Genomic DNA, 23,815 nt, shown 5'->3' with positions numbered 1-23,815 from the left:
AACAAGCTGCTTACCTAATTTCTCCTGTATTCTACTGAACAGACATGCTTTTTATCTGTTCTGCACACACAGAAGTATAATTTACATTAAAATGTCACTCCAAAGACTTTGTGGTGAATGTGAGCAACAAGTTAGTATCAACTTGGTGGATGGATTAAATATCTATGCTGTTAAATTTAACACAATGGTTTCATTTGACATTCCAACTATTTCTGTCTGCTCTGCATTAATAATAAAGATAGGATCAGAATCCCAAGACTTGGCTGGATATTAGGCTAACCCCCCCAGATGACAGTATCACAAAAGAATGAGAAAGAATGGGAGAGAGATGCAGACGGGGAGGCGGCGGGATTGACAGGACTGAATTATTAGACTCCTCCTGAACTTAACTTTCAAACTTTTTGTTACAGAGTAGCATATTTAATTTGTGTGAATTCATAAATATTAAAAACATATTATACTCAAAATATTTGACTGAAATGCTTGCCTGGCTGTTAATTTAGTGTCCTTTGTCTCTTATCTCTTCTAAAAGCAAGCAGAAAGAGCAGCTTCAAATTGCACATAATGTATTTAAGAGTTCTGAGGTTCTTGCTAATTAATGAACTTTTAAGGCGAGACACTGGAGGTTAATACAGTAAAAAAAAATAAGTAATAGTTATCACCTTACTTACCCAGTTGAATGATTACATTGGTAAATGCAAACATTTTTTGTATTACAAGTTTTCTAGAATGCATTTGAATGCACATTTATACATCTTATTATTCAGACATATATTAACAGTTAGTCAGTGTGTTAATAAATGCTGTAATAACACACATATTCCTACTGTAACTCATAATTAATTCAGGCAGTTATAAAACATTTACTAGCTGTCAGTTAACTGTTTTGTGAGCTCATCTAAAGTGAAGACTATTTATGCCTTGTAAAGCATTTACAAATGAGATTTAAAGGCTCATTTATCTTCTAAAGAGAAAAAGGAAAACACAACACAGAGGGAAACAGACCATAGAAATATATGGTAACACTTTAGAATAGGTAACACCTATTAACTATTAACTACGACTTAATAGCATGCATATTACTAGAATATTGGCCATTTATTAGTACTAATTAAGCACATATTAATGCTTTATTCTACATGACCTTATTCTACATCCCTAATCCTACCCAATACCTAAACCTAACAACTACTTTACTAACTATTAATAAGCAGCAAATTAGGAATTTATTGAGGGAAAAGTCGTAGTGAAAACTGTACATGGATATAAAACAATTTGATATAATATGAAAAATAAACCTCTGCAAAAATGAAACGCTACAACTGAACATATAAATGAAAATAAAAAGAACTGATATAAAATATCTGCAGTGCCATAAAAAATATAATTCCTGCACACCTCCAGAAATCATAACATAAGTTGTGTTTTCCTTTTTCTGTTTAGAAGATAAATGAGCCTTTAAATCTCATTTGTAAATGCTTTACAAGGCATAAATAGTCCTCACTTTAGATGAGCTCACAAAAACCATTAACTGACAGATAGTAAACGTTTTACAACTGCCTGAATTAATTATGAGTTACAGTAGGAATGTGTGTTATTAAAGCATTTATTAACACACTGACTAACTGTTGCTATATGTCTGAATAATAAGATGCATACATGTGCATTCATATAGTTTATTAATCATTTACTAACACTTTCTAAATGATCTCCTGAACCACTTACAACTACTAACTAACCGGTTTGTAAATAATGTAATGCTTAATTTAGAAATGATTAACTGATCCTGAAAATACAATTATTAAGCATATTATACAGATACTTATAAAACAAGAATAAAGCATTTATTGCTGTATTTATGAACTGCTTACAAATGTCTACTTTATAAATGATTAATTAACTATTTACCAATACTTAATGATTCATAGTGTGTAGTTATTATAAAGTGTTCCCCAAAGAGTTTTAAAGAGGGGATTGTGGGTATCTCATTTTATCACTCCATAATACAGAATAAACAGACAGAAAACAATATATATATATATATATATATATATATATATATATATATATATATATATATAATAATAAAATGTATCAAATCAAGCAAATTATATATGAACAAATCCCTCTGTAAAAACCTTCAGGATATAGACAGGAATAAAAAATGTCAAGTTCGGTGTGTGTAAGTGCTACTGAAGTGGAGATTTATGGCTCAGTGTCGGAGAAAAAGCTCATTTTGAGAAAACGGCCTTTAAAAATATGAATTGCAATTGAAATCTATTGACACAAATAGATAAAGTGCTATAAAAGAAACACCCAAAAATGTCTTTTGGATGTTTTCTTTCAGCTAGTCTGAAAACACTTTATGAAAAACATATAAAAACATATAAAAAAGGCCAAAATCTCAAAATTGACAGGTTCATGAAAAAACAATGTTTTTGCCTGCAGTGTCTCCCCTTAAACTTTGTCTGATTTACACTGGACTGTATTTGTTATTGTATTAGTATAAGGTGAGGTAGGTGATTCTGCCCCAAGTCATTCTGTAAAACAGTCATACTGGAGTTTGACTCTTTGTGTGAAGGTGTTTTCTGTCCCTCCAGCTACAGATCAAAGTAAACGGCCAGAGAGGAGGACTGGGAATTTGTATTGCAGGAGGGAAAGGCTCCTTGCCATACAAAGAGAATGATGAGGTAGGCCTTATCTTCCCTGTAGCTCCACCGCCTGAATCTCATTACACACTATTACTATCATACTCCTGTGGGTCTATTTACAATAAAATATACACATGGACTGGAATACTAACATGCATCCAGCCAGCAATTCGACTGATGATATGAGTGTGCCTGATTTCCTTCCCCCATAACTAGTAATTTCCTCCTGGGCACTGATTGATTTGTTTTCTTCATGTCAGGGTATTTTCATCTCCAGAGTGTCTAAAGGCGGACCGGCGGAGAAGGCCGGGGTTCACGTTGGGGACAGAGTGTTGGAGGTAATATCAGGGATCGTAATGTACATGTGCTGTTTATCAATACATTGATTTAATGACTAATTGGGTACAACTTGGGAATACTTGTCTTCGGAGATACAATTAATAACTGTTGATTTTGTGTGTGTTTGCCTGTGTGTCCTGTTATTCCCCATGTTATGAAGACAAAATGTACATAGAAAATGACATTTTGAAAATAAATGTTTATTTGGTTTTTAAATCTCTCTTGAATTTCAGTAGTTTCTTTAACAGGTGGTAGAAATTTGGTAACACTTTCTATGAAGCCCATATTTATAATACATTATAAGGGTATTCTTAAGGCATTATAATGAATGCATAATGCATTATAAAAAAGCTTGCATATAAAATAATATGTTGTATCATCTCATGAGTATTCATAAGAACAGTTTTAATGTATTATAATTTTTTACTTATTACCTCCTCATAGTTATAACGTATAAGTCCCATATCTTGCCAAGTTATTCATGTCTCTTTACTTAAAGCATAAAAAGACCACTTATAAGTAATAATACTACTACTTAATAATATATTTTTTCTCAAAGAGCGATAAGATCAGGTATCAGATGAATGTGTAACATTTGTATTATCAGTTTCATTATTTTGATCAGCTTTAGACAGCTTTTGATAAGTAATTCTGCAACTGCATGTCAACTAGCAGTAATTATTATTAGTAGGATGCTAAATATATGCTGTGTTTTGATGGTTTCCCAAAAGACAAACTGATTGTAAGTAATTTTGCAAGTAAGTGAACCTTCTACCTAGCCTAACCCTAACCTAAGTCTACTTTAAGGAGTGTTAGTTGACATGTAGTTGGAAAGTTGCTTATAGTTGATAGACTATAGACATCAAAATAAAATGTAATATAATGTAAAAAATAAATGTAATATGATATAGTCCATTATAAATGAAGTAGATTTAATATGGTGACCTTTGTGTGTTATAAATAATCATAATCTTAAAAGTTATAACCTCAAATACTGAAGTATTATAATTCATGCATTCATTATAATGCCTTAGAAATACCCTTAATGTATTATAAACAGGGGCTTCATAGAAAGTGTTACCAAAATTTTTGGTATCTCCATCGTGAAGATTTGTCTTTTCATGCATTTTTATGGCATGGAGAGACTTTTATTTATTCAAGTGCAATAAAATGTGAAAGAAGACCATGTTAATCACTGTAGACAGAGCTGTTATGTACATTATTTGGTTAGATTCTACCAAATTACACATGAATTTAAGCAATGTATCGCAGATGTATTCCTCCTACTGTTTGACCTTATCATGATTGGATGTAGTTGTTTCTCTGACGGCCATTGGAGGGCGTCATCACACAGATGCTGATGAAGAGTTTATTGTGACCCCATGAGCCTTAAAGCAACAGGCAGCCTTGGACTTGGACATGCAAGTCACACTTACAATTGTATTGATGTTATTGCATTAAAGAAAGACAGCACAAGCGCATTTTTTCAAACAAAATGTTTCACAAAAGAAGTTTGTTATGTGTCAGTTTGAGGTATTTCTGTTTATCCTGTTTATATGCAGTGACAGCTATAAGTCAAAAGCCATTCATAGGTTTATTTCCCATAAAAGTGTTAAGCTGTGGCTCTGTGGTGCTTTCAACACACAATCCCAAACCATTCAGCGGTGAGTCTAGTGACTATCCTGAGCTGTGACATCAAAGGCACCAGACAAGGAAATGAAAATAGGCATAAGTCTATTTCATGCTGTTTAGGGCTCACTAAAAATGAAGCACTGGTAGAACACCTAGTATAATAGAAGGAGTTTTTGGGGGGAATTTATATGTCACTGGCAGACTAACCAGCAAACCCTTGACCCACTAGGACAGCCTGTTTTTTTTCTACAAATGTCAGATGAACGAATCTTTGGAAAACCTGTTTGAAAACAGTAATTTTCTCTGCAATTTTGTTTGGTTACACTCATGGTGTGGAAATGACATCTTTCCCCCTGGAGATCCCAGGTCATTTCCTCATAAAAATGGTTAGAATTTTCTCATTGGGTTTCGTGGTCTTGTTGTCACCTTTCTGCCTCTTTCCCTCAAATCACCGCAGCTCATTTTTTATTTGTGCCACCAGGTCAATGGCCAAGACATGCTAGAGGTCAGCCACCATGATGCTGTCAGCGTCCTGAGGAATGCTGGGAGCTGCATAAAAATGAAAGTGCTACGGGAGAGATGTGTGCCCATGGAGCCGAGGGTGCATGAGAGGTCTGACACCATGGAGACAGCAGACCCCCAGGTCAGCCAAGAGTGGGATGTTACCATGAGCAATAACAGATCAAGTGGTCCACAATCCTCCATTGATCCCACGCTGGACTGCAGCCCAATGACCAACAGGATAGAAGCTGCCATCTGCAATGGAAATGGACCGGTAGGCTCTGGTTCAAGAGTGTTGAGATTATAAAGAGAGAGAGAGAGACAAAAAAGGTGGTTCTATTATATGAGATGGTAATGAAATGATCAGAAATGACAGAATCTGCTACACCCATTTTAATGCATTACTTTTAATTATTACAATCAATGCAAACAATTTTGTAATTGCTTATTTTATACATATTTACTGACATATCACCAAAGACTTATGAATAGAGACAAAGCGACGTGCGTCATAATCTAAAAACCACGCCCACCAGGGGGAAAAACAATCCAATGCTCTCCATTTACTTTGTATTGTGGGAAGCTGCTTCCTTGTCATTTCTGACTTATAAAAAAAATCAGAACAATGCCTAAAAGCTGCTATGTGACAAGGCGTCCAGTAAACAAGCTAAAAAACACAAAACTACATTTTTATAAGTTGTCGACCCAAAAAACGAGTGTTTAAGGACACAAAAGTAGAACGCAGCGTGCCATATTACTCTGAGAACTACGCCCGCTGGAGGGAAATTTAACGGCAACAGTAAACATTCATTATTTAACCATGTCAAAGGATTATTTATTTCACCACCCTGAAAGGAGGAGATATATTGAGAAACTGAATTGTATTGGTCTATATCAGTGCACATTTTCCTTACCTTCCTTTTGTTGGAGAAATGATCCAACTGAATGGCCCAAAGTGAAATAACCTGACATCTACAACTATTTGTGTCCTTAAGCACTCGTTTTTTTGGGTCGACAGCTTATAAAAACATAGTTCTGTGTTTTTTTAGCTTGTTTACTCTACACCTTATAGCAGCTTTTAGACATTGTTCTGAATTTTGTTTCAAGTCAGAAATGACCAGGAGTCAGCTTCCCACAATACAAAGTCAATAGAGAGCGTTGGATTGTTTTAAGTTTCCCCATTCAAAGAGATAGAAGCTGCACTTGCATGCCCGAGAGGCGTTTCAAAGATGGCCGCCGAGTGAAATGACTTACATTAAAGGGACTTTGATATCGCTCAAGACTTACTGATATAAAAATGATAGGTAACACTTTATTTTAAGGATCAGTAATTAGACAGTAATTAATCACTAATAACTGCATTTGTAAATGACTAGTTATGGACTTGTATGCCATTATAAGCTATTTATAAGGCCTTTATTGGCTGTTGTCTTATGTTCCCTGCTGAAAAAACCAGCATATGCTGGTTTTTTCAGCAGGGTTGGTCTTAAAGACCCTTTATATTTGTTTCTGTCCAAACAGTGTACTAATTATCTAAACATGAAACAAACTAATAGCTTGTATTGTGCGAATTACAAACTTTATAAGTTCTCAGTACACTATGCGAATGTGTAGCTTATAACTATGAAATAAATATAGAATAGGCATTTCATCAGACATTTAAATTAGCTGAAAAACAGTTACACAAAAGCAGTCTTCTAGGAGTTGTTCCATACTAATAAATGATTAATAAACAAAATATTCCCCATTCTCTTAATTTATTAACAGCTAACAAGCACATTTCTCACTAATACATGCTGTATTACTTCAGATTATGTTCCCTATTCTAAAGTAGAAAAGAGACATGAAAGATTACAGTGAAGAATTCTGTCTTTATTGTTTGATGGTTCAACAAGAGAACAAACTACAGATGAGACACACTTTCATGTCGCTTTTCTACTTTAGAATAGGGAACATAATCTGAAGTAATATTGAATGTATTAGTGAGAAATTAGCTTGTTAGCTATTAATAAAATCAGGGAATGGAGAATATTTAATTTATAAATCATTTGTTAGTATGGAACAACTGCTAGAAAGACTGCTTTTGTGTAAAAGTGTTTTTCTGTTAATTGAAATGTCTGTGATGAAATGCCTATTCTGTATTTATTTTATACTTATAAGCTACACATTCACATAGTGTATTGAGAACTTATAAAGTGTGTAATTCGCACAATACAAGCTTATTAGTTTATTTTATGTTTATCTAATTAATACACTGTTAGGACAGAAACAAGTATAAAGGGTCTATAAGACAAAAATAAGACAACAACCAATAAAGGCCTTATAAATAGCTTGTAATGGCATACAAGTCCATAACTAGTCACTTACAAATGCAGTTATTAGTCATTAATTACTGTCTAATTCCTGATCCTTAAAATAAAGTTTTACCAAATTAGAATTAAAATTGATTTGGAGTACTACTTGTGCACAATGTACATTTCTTAATATTAAACCTAAAATGTAATATAATGTCACTTTTGATGAGGATTGTATGACATTTGAATAATATTGGTTTTTAAATGCAAGATATTAAAAGTGAACCTGAAATATACTTGCAATAGTTCCACTTTTGCACATCACATATACTTTAGTATATCATTAGTTGGACTTCAGCACTACTTTGCGAGACACTGCAGGTGAATAAGGTAAAAAAAAAAAAAAAACAACTAATAGCTATGACCTTACTTAGCTAATGGATTACATTGATAATTGTAATTTTGTATTACAAGTTTTCTAAAATGTTAGGTTTAAATATTCAAATGAGGCATTATTTAATTAAATTTGTGCTTATTTGCATACATTTCTAGCACAAAAATCTAAAAACTGGATGAAATGTCAATTTCAAAATTCTTGTTTAATTTTTTTGACATTAGAGTCAAATGTATCTTTACAGAGGGAATTTTGGGTATCTCATATTGTCACCCCATAATTCAGAATAAACAGAGAAAACAATATATATATATAAACCTCTGTAAAAACCTTCAGGATATAGACAGGAATAAAAATGTAAAGTCTGGTGTGTGTATGGCTCAGTGTAGGAGAAAAAACTCATTTTGAGAAAACAGCCTTTAAAAATATGTATTGCAATTGAAATCTATTGACACAAATAGATAAAGTGCCAAAAAAGAAACACTTAGCAGTGTCTTTTGGATGTTTTCTTAGTCTGAAAAATCACTTTATGAAAAACCAAAAAGCCCAAAATCTCAAACTTGACAGGTGCATGAAAAAAATGTGTTTTTGCCTGCAGTGTCTCCCCTTAAGTACAAAATAAGTTCCAATTTAGCAGACTTTAAGTATACCAGTTTAGTATACTGAATATACATTTTATTAAGTACATAAATATGTAAATGTATTTGAAGTATACTTAGCATGAAGTAAATGTTTTTCAAATGCATTTTAGTATATTTATTTTTCACTTTTCATGTTATTTTGTCAGAATGATCCAGTACAGGACTTACGGCCGAGGAAAGACACAGAGATCTTCAAAAACAATGCCCTACAGCTTGTGAAAAATACCATGGCGGTACGTGTGGAGGATAGAATGTGTTTCTGTGTGAATGTGTGTGTTTTAACAATGAAATCTCAGGAATGCTTTAATCAGTGTTCTGTCCTTCATTCTAAGGCAATGCATACCTCTTTACAAAACATTCCTGGAAAACATTCCTCTCCCGTTGTCCTTTTCTAAGTCTTGGTGAAGAAATGTACCTCTAAAGCGTGTTACAATAGACTCTCTCAGAAAGAAAAAAAATATCAATACAGAAACAGAATTCTAAACAAACGTTGTCCTACCTAACAATGAGCTAAATGTGTTATCTACAGTTATGTATACAGAGAGGAAATTAATTTGAGTATTTCCCTGGTAAGAGGTGAGATTTCATCTTGTTTTCCAGAACAATTGCAGTTGTGCTTTTCTGATTTTATATTGTTTAAAAGTTGGCATTAAACAGATTTATTTTTTTTCCCCCATCATGGCATATAGCCAAGTGATACGGCTTCTCAAATAAGAAAAATGTAGGGCAGGACTTGATTTTGTCCATTGGGAATTGATTGGATTGCTGGACTGTTGTCATTTGCTGAGATGCAAGTGACAGGTTGCTGGAGGGAAGGCCACATGAAAATAATGATGAGCACAGGTCAACCATTTATAATAAGGCAATGTATACAATCAGAAGTGTCCATTTTGATTTCATGGTGATTTTAAGGATATTTAGTTCTTTTATGGATCAAAATGAATTACAAAATTATTATGCTTATTATGACTTTTTTTTTTTTTTGCAGATAACTTGAATCTATTTTTATAGAAAAATATATTTCAATGCTTTTGTGTTCACTCACAAAACTTTAGTATTCCTCTGAGAAACTTACAAAACTGGTGGTGGAGATAATGTATGAGGAAAAACTTGTATTTCAAAATGCTTCAATACTTTTGTTAGAGACTGCAAAAGCATTTAAATATAAGTTTTCCTCTCGTACAAAACTTGTAAAACCTTGACTTTTTTCCCAGTAAAAATACTGAATAATGTATTCACCTGAGTAGCCAACTGCCATAAGATATCGAATTGAACTAAACTAGGTTTAACGTCTTTTCACACCAAACACAGCAAAGTTTTCAAATAGAACCGTTTTCTTTTGTATGGAACTGTTGGTTTGTCTGGGATTACATGAGGAGACAGAAAAACTGAGATATATTAAATGGAAAAGAGCTATGGCAACATCTATTACAGAAATGTATCTGCCAAGCTATTGTAAAGGCAAAGGGTGCTCATACCAAATGCTGATTTGATTTAGTTAATAGATATGAACTGAAAAGTAGAAAAAAGGGAAACAGAAAATGTCAAATGATTTTTTCTTCTACCTAATAACAGCTTAAAAAGAGAATTTCATAGCCTTAACAGTAAAGATTAAACTAAATTAGTTGCCAATTTGAAATTGACAGCTCTGTGAAACCAGTGACATCTTTTTCCTCTCTTCTCACTTCATTGTGACCCTTTGACAGATACCTCGGATTATTCTGACTCACCCCTCTACCTCAGATGAAGAAGTGGAGCCCCTGACGCAGGGCCCAGATGATGGAGACTTTGATTCTGACTTCAGTGACTCGGACGGTCACTTCTACTCGGATTGTCTGAACAGCGCTTTCTATCCTCTATGAAAGATAGAGATGCATACAGGTTCAAGGTTCTTCATCTTTTTTAATGCTTTTCATTTAGTTTGTCATTTAAAATTAATTTACTTTAATAAAATGTATTACTTTTTGATATAACTGCTTTATTTTGGTTATGTGGTTATTAGCATGACATGTCCAGCATGTGGCTTTAATTTTTCCATAGACGTAAACATACTAAAAAGATTTTAGATTTGCATGGAAGTGCTAACAGTACATAACTGATCAGGAAAGGCACTGGGGTATTTATACAACACAACAGCACAAATAGTCATTGTCACCTAACATTGAAAAACCGAGATGAATACAGAACTTAATTTAGCTGTAGATTTCTATCAGGTAGCTGACAGACTCCAGTCAATTTTGCAGATAATTTTGTGCATCACAAAGATAACAAATGTGTTCTCAGACCAGGCTTAATACCCTCTCTCTTTTTGTGAATTCAGATGCGTCTGTGTCCTTCGATTAAGAGAAATGGTTCTGGCTGTGGTCCACAATCACTGGAGCAGAAAATAAGTGATCGATACTTCAGGCAAAGTCCACAGTAACATGATGCTTGCATCAATAAAAATCTGAACTGTTTAGAACACCATTGTGTGAAGGCCATATAGAAAAAGTGGAAAGTAAATAGATAATATTTTTCTAAAATGCTCCTTCTTCAAATTTTACGCGCTCTTATTTGCTTTGTGTATGCTTCTTGTTACTGTTTTTACTTGCATCGTTTATAAGTTGCCAAAAAGGAAATAAACTTTAAAAATGTCATTGTGCCGGTCAGGTGTGTAATGGTATGAATGATATCTCTGAAGCGTAGAGCTGTTGTGAATATTTTGACGTGGATAGCCAACCTAGCAGCACAGGAGCCCTCTGAACCATGGTGATCTACAAAAACCACTGACAGATTCCAGACTTGTCAAATACTCTTTAATTGTATTTATTTGTCCAGCATAATAGGTAATGGAGTTTTAATTTGTTCTATGATGGTAAAGAACCTTGTTTAAGACTAAAAGAAAGAATAAGGGAATACAAGGGAAAACGACATGTATAGAAACATACAGTAAGTGAGGTTTCCTCAATGAATTCCAAGTTTATTTATAGGCAAGGCAAGTTTATTTATATAGCACATTTCATACACAATGGTAATTCAAAGAGGAATTTAAAAAATCATCACAACAATAAAAACTGAATTTAAGAACATTTAAAATGATTTAATATTTGATTTAAAATTAATTAAAACAGTAAAAATGATTATACATGAAATACAATGCAATCTGTTCGGACGTAGCACAGTGCTCATTCAAATTATGCACAACTGAACAGATGAGTTTTGAGTCTGCATTTAAAAGTGGCTAATGTATTAGCACATCTGATCTCCTCTGGAAGCTGATTCCAACTGAGGGCGGCATAATAGCTAAAAGCGGATTCCCCTTGTTTTGTGTGAACCCTTGGTATTTCTAACTGACTCGATCCTAGAGATCTGAGTTGTCTGTTGGGTTTATATTCAGTGAGCATATCTGCAATGTATGTAGGTCCTAGGCCATTGAGTGCTTTATAAACGAATAAAAGTACTTAAATTAAAATCGAACCTAAACATGGAAGCCAGTGTAAGGACCTGAGGACTGGTGTGATATGCTCTGATTTTCTGGTTCTAGTCAGAATCCTGGCAGCAGCGTTCTGTATGAGCTGCAGCTGTCTAATGGTCTTCTTGGGAAGGCCAGTGAGGCAGGGGCGGACTGGACATCGGGAGAACCGGGACAATTCCCGGTGGCCTGGCAGCCAATTTGGCCCGCTGCCCTTTTTTTCATTTATATTTTATTTTCATATAGGCTATATATTGTTATTGTTGTTTCTGTTGCGTGCTGAATGTACTAAAGTGATTATTTCCAAATTCGCCATTCAATAACAATACTCTAATAAATCGTAATCCGGTTCGTCTTGACTGACAACCAATTCGCCACGCGCTCGCTCCACCCATCCGCGCGTCCGCCAAAAAAATGTAAGACTCGAGAATGGAGCGCCCAGGTGGGGCAGAGAGTCGAAACTGTCCTGGGCTGCGTTTCCCGATAACGATTGATCTTAGCGCTCAAGAGCGTTTTCTACGAGTCATTTTGCGAACGTTAGTTATTGTTTCACTTGCGTTTCCCAAAAATGCACTTAACACAATTGCACGTAGCCCTGCTTTAAGTGCTACTTAGGAGTCGCTATCCGTTGGTCAAGTGCTGAAATGTCACGCTGTAGAATGGCTCGTTATTGTTGCACATGCTGTTATCAATCCATCTATTTTTTGATTTCCGTTTCTTCTTCTACTTGTGTGAATGTATATTCAACTCGAATAACATAAAAAAGTCCTGTATTTATTCTTGAGCAAGTTTAAAAACATAAATTAACTGGAAATGTTGTACTGTAAAAACACTGTCTTGCTCCAACCTGGCATAAAACAAATTCCAACAGTCCTTGCCGGAAATGACATCAGCATCATTTTCAATATTTATATGAAACCTTAATTATTTAAGTAGAATTATTTATCAATTTCTTTATCAACAATTGCTTATCTCACTTCAAAATAAATAAGTAAGTAAATAAATAAACAAGCTTTTACATTTATTTTTGAAAAGTTTAGCCTAATTATCTCCACCTGATGTGCATTTGCTAATAGGACAAAAATATAAATAAGCACATACCTAGGGGTGGAGACACTAGCAAAATGGCTGCAACCAAAAAACAAAGAAAATACATTTTTCAAAAAGAGGAAATTAATATTATTTTAGAGGAGGTGGAGCTACAAAAACATATAATTTTCAGCAGGTTTAAGGGCAGTCATACAAATAAAGAAAAACAAAAAATGTGGGACGATATTGCTACAAAACTTACTGCAACAAGGGGGATTAAAAGATCAGGGAAGGAGGTCAGGAAGAAGTGGCAGGACTTTTCAAGCCTAGCTTAAAGAAAGAGGGCACTGCAGAGGACAACAATTAATAAAACAGGTGGTGGGCCTAATGACGCCCCCGTTCTTACAGCAGAAGAAGAAAAGGCACTGTCAATTCTTGGAACAACTGCCTCAGATGGGATTTGTGGTGGTATTGACCTCCATGGAGGAGTAGGGTTGCGTCAACCTGAACCTGAGTCAGGTCCATCATGTTCGCGAGAGCAATCAGGTTCACCTCCTATTGACAGACACCTACCATCTCCCAGTCCTCCCAACAGTCCAACAGTCCAACCTCCATCTTCAATTGTTCAGGCTACAGCCACAACACCTCAGCGATTTGAGAATGTCTGTGGTTGTAGTCAGGACATAGTACAGCTGGAGCGAGAGAAACTAGATGTTCTAAAAGATATCGGACAATCTCTTGAAGAGGCCAATGAGATGAACAACAACTTTCAGAAGCAAATCATTGAACTTAAGAAGGCCAAGCTGGCTTTGGAAGAGAGGAGACTTTCACTGGAGGAGATGAGATTTGCAAGACCCTCCATTTCAGTGCCAATTATCTTGCCATGAGTCAGGTAACATTGTTCAATGTTGTTTAATCATGAATAATTATATGTTTAATATAATATGTTGTGCAACATGAAATATTATTTTATTATTTTTACACTCATCACATTTTGCAATGTCTTTTGCAGATCCTGGGGAACAAACTACAAACTTGAATCAATAAAAACTGTTTAAATGCATGTTAAGGCTAAGGCTCAGTGAAATACTATAAAGCAGAAGAATTCTTATTATAAGTGTTTCAAATTTAAATAGCAACTTGTAGTACCTTTTAAAAAAATATATATATAAAAAAAAACATGCAAGCCCTATGGGCTAGTTTCACAGACAGGGCCAGGATTAGGCCATAGTTCAATCAGATTTAAGTAATTTTTTATAAATGTGCCTTAGAAAAAAACATCACTGGTGTCCATCTTGAGACAAAACAAAGGGACTGATATATTTTAGGATCAGTCAGTGCAAGTGTCCTTCAGTTGAAAAAGCTCAGACTTACATTTTAGTCTGGACTAGGGTTAAGCCTTGTCTGTGAAAAGAGGGGTATATATTTTACTACAGCTTGAGTCTTGAGGGTGTGTGTGGCAATATAGTATTAGGGCCTATCTATTAGCCTATCCATATAGGTGCAGAAAAATGTTTAATGTGCAAATTCTTTATCAGCACTGTTTTATATAAATGTACTCTCCATATACATTTATAAAAGCACAACCTTTGACCATTATGAATCTAACAAGAGAATAAATTCAGGGAAGAGGTAATTAATGCAATTTCTAAAATCCAGTGATTCAGTTTCTTCAAGTGGGGCCTTCTGCAATTAGTGAAATAGATGACAATCAGTGTGTGACATGTGAATATTATCACAGCCTGAAAAACTTTAATCATACGGTTCCTATGAGCAATTTTAAGATAGTATATAAAGTTCACACTTCAGTAGTCTTGCAGAGGAAATCATGGCTGCACTACAGCGAGTTTTCCAGCTGAGAGTGAGGCAAAGAGAAAGGCAAAGACAAAGACAGAGATGACCAAGGAGTACACTATGTACTATAAATGCCTTCATCAGGCAGAATCAAAATCCTCTGGGTATGCTTGATGATATGGCTGTCATTGACAGATACCGTCTGCCACGAGGAGAAATAGTCCAGCTGCTCAATGTCATTGGGCCTCAGCTGATGCGTGCTACAAGGAGGAATTTTGCCTTGTCCCCTGATGTGCAACTCTTAGCTGCTCTGAGATATTATGCAACAGGCAGTTTTCTTCAGGTACTTGGAGATGGACTTGGACTAAGTAAACCATCTGTGTCCAGAGCTGTACAAGCAGTCACCTATGCACTGCTTCCACTTGCGGCTGAACACATCCAATTTCCAGCATCAAGACAGGTCATGTCAGACATTCAGGAGTATTTTTTAACACATTACCATATACCACAAGTCATTGGAGTCATTGATGGTACTTTAATTCCCATCAGTATGCCTTCTGTGGATGGCCATACATATATATGCCGCAAAGGTTATCCAGCAATCAACTGCCAAGTAATCTGTGATCATAAGTGTTTAATCACAGACATTGTTGCAAGGTGGCCTGGGAGCACACATGACTCCTATATCTTTACCAACTCATCTGTGGGTCAAGAGGCCCAAAACTCAGAAGGACAGTGGAGGCTGCTTGGTGACAGCGGATATCCATTGAGGCCATATCTGTTCACCCCTGTTGCTAATCCTGTCAGTAACAGTGAGGCACATTTCAATGAGGCTCACCGTGTTGCCCGAAGTATTGTGGAGCGCACTTTAGGAAGGTGGAAGCTAGCTTTCGGGCTATTCACAAGTCCAGTGGTGGTCTTCTGTTTGTGCCACAAAAGTGCTGTGCTGTAATAACAGTAACAGCTATGTTGCACAACATTGCAGTGAGGGCAAGAGTGCCCTTGGACATCAGGGAGGAAGATGAAGAGGTGGAGGAAGAGAATGAAGTTGAGATGAGACTTCATGATAATCAACCAAGACATGTTCAATACATGGCTGGGTTTCATGCACGTCAGCAAGTCATTGACACATTTTTTTGAGTTCCTCCTTTATTTGTGTCATCTTTAAAGCACATTAAATATTTTCTGTTAAATACAACATATGTATTACCCTCGAAATGTCCATATACAACAGTGTAGGTACTTTTTTTTTCATTCTAACAATTGTCATTTTTATTTTTTTCTTTATACGTTATTATTTCTATATTGAATTGTGTAATGTGTAGAAAATATAAATGAATAAAAATATACAAATAAAATGAAAAATGACTTTGAAGAGAAGTAAATTGTAGGTGCAATTTGCCGGTTGTCCAGCAGGTACCCTCATAACTCTGTCTCCTTACGATGCACTTAAGGCTTTACGATTACTCCAGAGCACTCGTAGATCTACAAAGATTTTCAAGTGCTACTTAAGTTACGATGTTTTTGGGAAACAGACCATAATATTAAGATCAGTCGTACGATCATTTTTACAAACAACTTAGGTTTACGATGCTTTTGGGAAACGCAGCCCTGTTCAGTACTTCATTTACAGGTCAGATACATCTGTAAATAGACTATTGTAGTTTTGTTTTCTTAGTTAAGCATTAGACTTGTAACGCTCTAACCCGGATAACTATTCAAGTTAGTGAAATGAAAGAGATAGAAAACGGTAAAGTTGGTGATCCACACATTTAATGGCTGGTACACAACAACGCGCCCCTCTCATACATGAGAGTTTAACTCTTTCTTGGCGTTACAAATAAAAGTAAAGGCAAATTAATAGCAAGAAGGCAGAGCAAACTTATCATCCATGTGGTTCTCATTAAACAGTCACATAGTCATTCCACGTCATCTCCACACAGCGTGTGTTATATGTTACGTGATCAGTCTCTTAAAGGGATGGTTCGGAGTAGAATTGACTTCATTGCTATGCACTCCGAAGCCCATCTAAATACCCCTAAAGTACATCTAAATGGAGTACCTCAAGGCTCAGTACTAGGGCCATTACTTTTTACGCTTTACATGTTACCCTTGGGAGATATCATCAGGAAACATGGTGTTAGCTTTCATTGTTACGCTGATGATACTCAGCTCTATATTTCTTCGCAGCCCGGCAAAACATATCCATTCGAAAAACTAACAGAATGCATAGCTGATATTAAAAACTGGATGGCGAATAACTTCTTACTGTTAAATTCTGAAAAAACAGAGGTATTAATTATTGGACCTAAAACCTCCACAAGTAATAACCTAAAACACAGTCTAATACTAGATGGCTGCTCTGTAAATTCGTCATCATCAGTTAGGAACCTAGGCGTCCTATTCGATAGCAATCTCTCCTTTGAAAGCCACATTTCTAGCATCTGCAAAACCGCATTTTTCCATCTTAAAAATATATCGAAATTACGACCTATGCTATCAATGTCAAATGCTGAAACATTAATTCATGCGTTCATGACCTCAAGGATAGATTATTGTAATGCTTTATTGGGTAGTTGTTCTGCACGCTTAATAAACAAACTCCAACTGGTCCAAAATGCAGCAGCTAGAGTTCTTACTAGAACCAGAAAGTATGACCATATTAGCCCGGTTCTGTCAGCACTGCATTGGCTCCCTATTAAACATCGTATAGATTTTAAAATCTTGCTAATTACTTATAAAGCCCTCAATGGTTTAGCTCCTCAGTACTTGAACGAGCTCCTATCGTATTATAGTCCTTCACGTCCGCTGCGTTCTCAAAATTCTGGCAATTTGATAATACCTAGAATATCAAAATCAACTGCGGGCGGCAGATCATTTTCTTATCTAGCGCCTAAACTCTGGAACAATCTACCTAACACTGTTCGGGAGGCAGACACAATCTGTCAGTTTAAATCTAGATTAAAGACACATCTCTTTAACCTGGCTTACACATAAAATCATTAACACATTCCTATAATTCAAATCCGTTAAAGGATTGTTAGGCTGCATTAATTAGGTCAACCGGAACCGAAAACACCTCCCATAACACCTGATGCACTCGCTGCATCGTAAAAAGAATGGCATCTACGCTAATATTAGTCTGTTTCATTCTTATTCCGAGGTCACCGTAGCCACCAGACCCAGCCTGTATCCAGATCAGATGGTCACTCCAGTCCCCCGGATCCAGTCCGTACCCAGCTTAGATCATGGATCACCACCTAGAGATGACTTCAATAGCCGTGGATGTCAACCAGATGAGCTCCAAAGGCGGATCATCAATAAAGACCTCGCCAACCTTGACGGCCATCGGTGCCACACCACGGGATCCTGATGAGTTCTCTACAATCAGACATTGGTACAAACTGCTGGTTTCGTCTGGCCAGAGGAGAACTGGTCCCCCGACTGAGCCTGGTTTCTCCCAAGGTTTTTTTCTCCATCTCTGTCACCTGTGGAGTTTTGGTTCCTTGCTGCTGTCGCCTCTGGCTTGCTTAGTTGGGGACATTTTCCAGCGATATCGTATACTATTTGAACTGAACTGACGATGATATCACTGAATTCATTGATGAACTGCCTTTAACTGGAAATTGATTGTTACAATAATGCGTTACTTACACACTATGGTGCTGTTTAAATACTGTGCAGTTGCTTTGACACAATCTGTATTGTAAAAGGCGCTATATAAATAAAGGTGACTTGACTTGACCCCATCCCAAGTTTTTTTTACCTTAGTCGAACATTTCTGGAGATATTAGAGTTTTTCGAATTGCATGTAACAGCAGTGAATGGTACATGTGATGTATCTCGTAAATTGCACCACTAAACGTGCAAGTAATCCTACCAAACTTGTACAGTAGTGTAAATAGGTTATGTACTCACAAAACGCTGCATCAGAACATTTGTAAGTCCACCATGAGTGTTTTAAAAACACGTTTTAGCCGATCCCTACTAGTCTCAGAAACTACAAGTCGACATCACTTCCCTGGTTTGAAAAAAGCACGTAAAAGTCCTCCTACTACATCTGTGTGCATGTCAACTTGTAGGAGGACTTTTACGTGCTTTTTTCAAACCAGGGAAGTGACGTCGACGTGTCGCCATTTGTAGTTTTTGAGACTAGTAGGGATCGGCTAAAACGTGTTTTTAAAACACTCATGGTGGACTTACAAATGTTCTGATGCAGCGTTTTGTGAGTACATAACCTATTTACACTACTGTACAAGTTTGGTAAGATTACTTGCACGTTTAGTGGTGCAATTTACGAGATACATCACATGTACCATTCACTGCTGTTACATGCAATTCAAAAAACTCTAATATCTCCATAAATGTTCGACTAAGGTAAAAAAAACTTCGGATGGGGTATTTAGATGGGCTTCGGAGTGCATAGCAATGAAGTCAATTCTACTCCGAACCATCCCTTTAAAGGGCACCTCACAATATAATGTAATGTATGCAAATACATAGCTTTGGCCGTTACAGACTGCTTGCAAATATTATCAATAGCAGCAAGTTTGCTGCAAAATTAACAAATGGCATAATTTTGTAAAGAGTAGGAATTTAGCAGACAAATATTCACATTGTTTTATAACACGTTTAGAGGGAGCTAAGGCTAACAACAATTCAACCCTTACAAAAATTAACAATGTTTTCACTAAAAACCAAAAACGTACTCGGTTACTTTCGTAACCTCGGTTCCCTGAGATACGGGAACGAGTACTGCGTCGTAAGACGCTTATGGGAAAAGCTCCTTTTCTCCTGAGACTGAAGCATTTCAATAACGCAGTGTAACTGCACGGCCATTGGTTCGTGCAGTGTTAAAGAAACGAACCAATGGCTCGGCAGCGGAGATGCACAAACCTATGGCGATGATTCGCGCCCGATCGCGCCAAAAGGGGCGGAGCATCTGGCTATATAAGCGAGCATTTCGCCATAGGAACTCAGGTACTTCGACTGAAGCGACGACTGAGTCGTGCAGCTACCTAGCACGGCCAGCAACGCAGTACTCGTTCCCGTATCTCAGGGAACCGAGGTTACGAAAGTAACCGAGTACGTTCCCTTTCGATACTTTCACTCGTACTGCGTCGTAAGACGCTTATGGGGAACCAGTACAATCCCGCCGTTGCTAAGGTAGAGGAACGACTGACATGACCCTAGCACTAAAGGACTAATAAGGGCCAATTTGTCCCATCAGATAGCCTGATAAACGTCCGTTCCAAGGAATAAGTACAACTTGGAGCTCCAAAGAGGCCAAGGTGCACCATACATAACATACTGGTAACAGATATACCACTTATGCAGAAAGGACCCGAGTCTGTAAAACTGGGACGTCCAGATTATAGAATCTAGCAAATGTGGACAGTGAGGCCTAGCCTGCCGCCGCACAAATTTCTGCAATAGAAACCCCACTAGACCACGCCCAGGACGAGGCGATGCCCCTAGTCGAATGGGCTCTTACTCCCATGGGACATTGTAGGCCCAGAGAAGAGTAAGCCAGCGTGATGGCTTCCACAATCCATTTGGATAATCTCTGTTTTGTGACCGAAAACCCCTTGGTGCGGCCACCAAAACACACAAACAGCTGTTCTGACTGCCTAAAAGGAGCAGAACGCTCTATATAACATCTCAGAGCCCTGACGGGGCAGAGAGGGTTAAATCCCTGGTCTTGCTCCGTAGGAGGAAGAGCCAAAAGGGAAATAATTTGGTCTCTAAAGGGTGTAGAGAGACTTTTGGGAACATACCCACATCTTGGCTTCAGGATGACCTTAGAGTCATTCGGCCCGAACTCCCAGCATACGGGGCTCACAGAGAAAAGACAGACCACTTGAGATCGTAGAGCCGCCTCGTAGAGGGCGCTCTAGCTTGTGAAATAGTACTCAAAACCGACTCAGGGAGACTTAAAGGCTCCCGTCTAGAGCCCAAACGTGCAGCGCCCACAATTCCGGTTGGGGGTGCCATATCGTTCTGTTCGCCTGTGTTAAGAGATCTCGTCTCAGTGGCACGGGCCATGGTGCTTTTGAGAGCAGCCGGGGAAGATCTGGAAACCAATGCTGGTTCTGCCAGAATGGGGCCACTAACAGGACTTTGAGTTTCTGTTCCCGCACTCGTCTGATGACCTGTGGTAGCAGAGCGATCGGAGGGAACGTGTATAACAGGAGATTGGGCCATTCTTGGGTCAATGCGTCCTGTTCCTTCGAAAAATAAATTGGGCAGTGATGATTGTCTTTTGAGGCGAAAAGATCTACTCGCGCCTTGCCAAAGACAGCCCATATTTGCTGAACCGTATGAGGGTGAAGCATCCATTCGTCTGAGGAGACGTTGCTCCGAGACAACATGTCTGCTCCTTGGTTCAGTTTGCCTGGCACATGCGTCGCTCTCAGAGAGCGGAAGTGCAGCTGAGCCCATTTTAGAAGACGTTCTACCATCGTAAATAGACGTCTCGACGAGAGACCCCCCTGGTGATTTATGAAGGACACCACTGTCATGCTGTCCGAACGGACTAAGACATGGTGTCCTTTCAGGACAGGTAGAAGGGTGTGAAGGCCTAAACACACTGCTAGCATTTCCAAGCAGTTGATGTGAAGGCGACTCTCTGCTTTCGACCATAGGCCGAAAGCAGGCTGGCCGTCGCACAGCGCTCCCCAACCTAAGTTGGAGGCGTCTGTCGAGACTGCCTTCCTTCTGACTACCAAGTCCAGGGGAACGCCCTGTTCCATCCATTGAGAGCACCTCCAAGGAGCCAGGGCTGCTACACAGGCCCGATCTACCTTGATGCGCTGGCGTCCTAAACGCCAGGCTTGAGGAGGAACCTTTGGCTTCAGCCAGAACTGCAGGGGGCGCATTTGAAGCAGACCCAACTGAAGTACTGGAGATGCTGAGGCCATAAGGCCGAGCATCTTCTGAAAAATCTTGAGTGGGCGGAGGGCTCCGATTTTGAAGGAGGCCGCGAGCCTGCGAATGGCCTGGGCTCTCTGCGGCGCAACTGCTGCCTTCATTTGAGATGAGTCGAAAACTGCTCCCAGGAACGCAATGCGTTGGCTGGGAGACAGCACGCTCTTGGCGAAATTGACCTTGAGTCCTAGGCACTCTAAGTGGCTGAGGATTAAGGATCTGTGATGTATTAGCTCGTTCTCTGACTGGGCTAGGATGAGCCAGTCGTCTAGATAGTTCAGGACGCGAATTCCCATCTGCCTCAGAGGGGAAAGCGCTGCGTCCATGCACTTTGTAAACGTGCGAGGAGCTAACGACAGTCCGAACGGAAGGACTGTATATTGATATGCCACTCCCTCGAAGGCGAATCTCAAGAATTGCCTGTGATGGGGGGCGATCTGAATATGGAAGTATGCATCCTTCAGATCCAGTGAACAAAACCAGTCCCCTTTGCGTATCTGCGAGAGGATCTGTTTTAGTGTGAGCATTCTGAACGGCCGTCTCATGAGGGCGCGATTCAGCTGTCTGAGATCGAGGATGGGTCGTAGACCGCCATCCTTCTTTGGAACGAGGAAGTAACGGCTGTAGAAACCTGACTCGCTCTGTGTTGGGGGGACCGTTTCCACGGCACCCTTGGCCAACAGATTCTTTACCTCTAAGCGCAAGACGTCTGCGTCTTTGCTGCGAACTGAGGTGGTGATCACACCGTGAAAGCGAGGAGGTCTTCGAGCGAACTGGAGTACATAACCTCGTTCTATTATACCCAAAACCCATTTTGACACTCCGGGGATGGCTTGCCACGCCACGGATCGTGTCGCCAGGGGCTGTAATGGTTCGCACAGCTGTATGCTGTCTGAAAGCATTGGAAGAGGAAATTTGCTCTTTTCTTGAAAATGTTTGTTTTTTTATTTTTTCCGCTATCACAGCGGTTTGCTGTAAGGGCGCTGATACAAAGGGCCCGTGAGTTACAGCTAAATTGTTCACAAACATGTGTCTCTTTACACTCGGAACAGAACGGGGTGTAAAAGGGTTCAAAAGAGGCACTTTGGGGGCTGGTCCGGCTGCTGCGAGACTTGGCCCCTCCCTCTTCCTGCTGCTGGGATCAGGAAGACGCTGGCGGCGCCTGGTCCAACACCACTCTTGGCCGAGGTCCCTGGCGCTTAGGGAAGGGGAAGCGCTTGGCCGAGCGTGACCGCGGACGGAGCTCCGTCTGAGGAGCTGGTTGCGCAGCTGGAGGCGTGGCTTTTGCAGGCTGCTGAGTCGGCGCCGGCTTGGGGCGACTAGGAGCCGCTGCAGAGCTAGAGCGTTTAGGCAGGAAGTGTCGCATGGCTTGGGATGACTTCTGTGCTGCAGTGAAGCGCTCTGCGAAACCTTCCACAGCTGGACCAAATAGGCCGGTCGGCGAGATGGGGGAGTCAAGGAAAGCGACCTTGTCCGCGTCCTTGATCTCCGTTAAATTGAGCCATAAGTGGCGCTCCAGCACCACCAAACTGGCCATCGATCGCCCGATTGCCTGAGCCGTCATCTTAGTGGCGCGTAACGCCAAGTCCGTAGCGCTGCGGATTTCTCTGAGCGGAGAATCATCCAGGCCCAACTCGTCCAGCCCGCGGAGGAGTTTCGCTTGGTACACCTGGAGTACCGCCATTGAGTGAAGCACTGAAGCTGCCTGTCCAGCAGACGAGTACACTCGTCCAGCGAGGGTAGAGGTCGTCCTGCAGGGCTTGGACGGGTGTGACGCCCTCGCCTTCCAGCCGATAGCGGTGGGCGGGCAAAGGTGCGCAGCTACAGACTCGTCCAGCGGGGGCAGCTTATCGTAGCCTTTTTCCTCGGCGCCATCAACCGTAGTGAGGGCTGCAGAAGAGGAAGTATGAAGGCGGGCGGAGTATGGAGCACGCCAGGACTTGGAGATTTCGTTGTGGACTTCGGGGAAGAATGGTGAAGCTCGCTGACGAGGGGCCTGGCGGCGCCCCGGCAGAAACCATTCGTCCAACCGGCTCCTAGAGGGCTCCTCGGGGGGAGACCATTGAAGTTCCAGCTCCTCGACAGCTTTAGATAAGATGCGGAACAGTTCGGCATCCATACCGGCGCTGGCGGCGCTGGGTTGCGCAGACGGCAAGGGGGCG

General features: G+C 39.2%; 2 protein-coding genes across 2 annotated transcripts in view; both read left to right on the top strand.

The window, feature by feature from the left end:
- The window catches only part of LOC141325754 (uncharacterized), a 56,038-nt gene extending 42,219 nt beyond the window's left edge, over positions 1–13,819 (top strand). Inside the window, exons 14-19 of the mRNA XM_073834494.1 lie at positions 2,601–2,690; positions 2,912–2,989; positions 5,104–5,397; positions 8,599–8,685; positions 10,159–10,285; positions 13,386–13,819. Of these exons, the coding sequence (XP_073690595.1) occupies positions 2,601–2,690; positions 2,912–2,989; positions 5,104–5,397; positions 8,599–8,685; positions 10,159–10,285; positions 13,386–13,819 (1,110 nt within the window). The remainder of the gene's footprint in view (positions 1–2,600; positions 2,691–2,911; positions 2,990–5,103; positions 5,398–8,598; positions 8,686–10,158; positions 10,286–13,385) is intronic.
- The window catches only part of plpp4 (phospholipid phosphatase 4), a 296,113-nt gene that overhangs the window by 101,750 nt on the left and 170,548 nt on the right, over positions 1–23,815 (top strand). The window lies entirely within an intron of this gene.

The sequence above is a fragment of the Garra rufa genome, chromosome 2 (assembly GCF_049309525.1).
Source record: "Garra rufa chromosome 2, GarRuf1.0, whole genome shotgun sequence".
Taxonomy (NCBI): domain Eukaryota; kingdom Metazoa; phylum Chordata; class Actinopteri; order Cypriniformes; family Cyprinidae; genus Garra; species Garra rufa.
The sequence above is the reverse complement of the archived record's forward strand: the minus strand, read 5'-3'. Positions and strand labels throughout refer to the sequence as shown.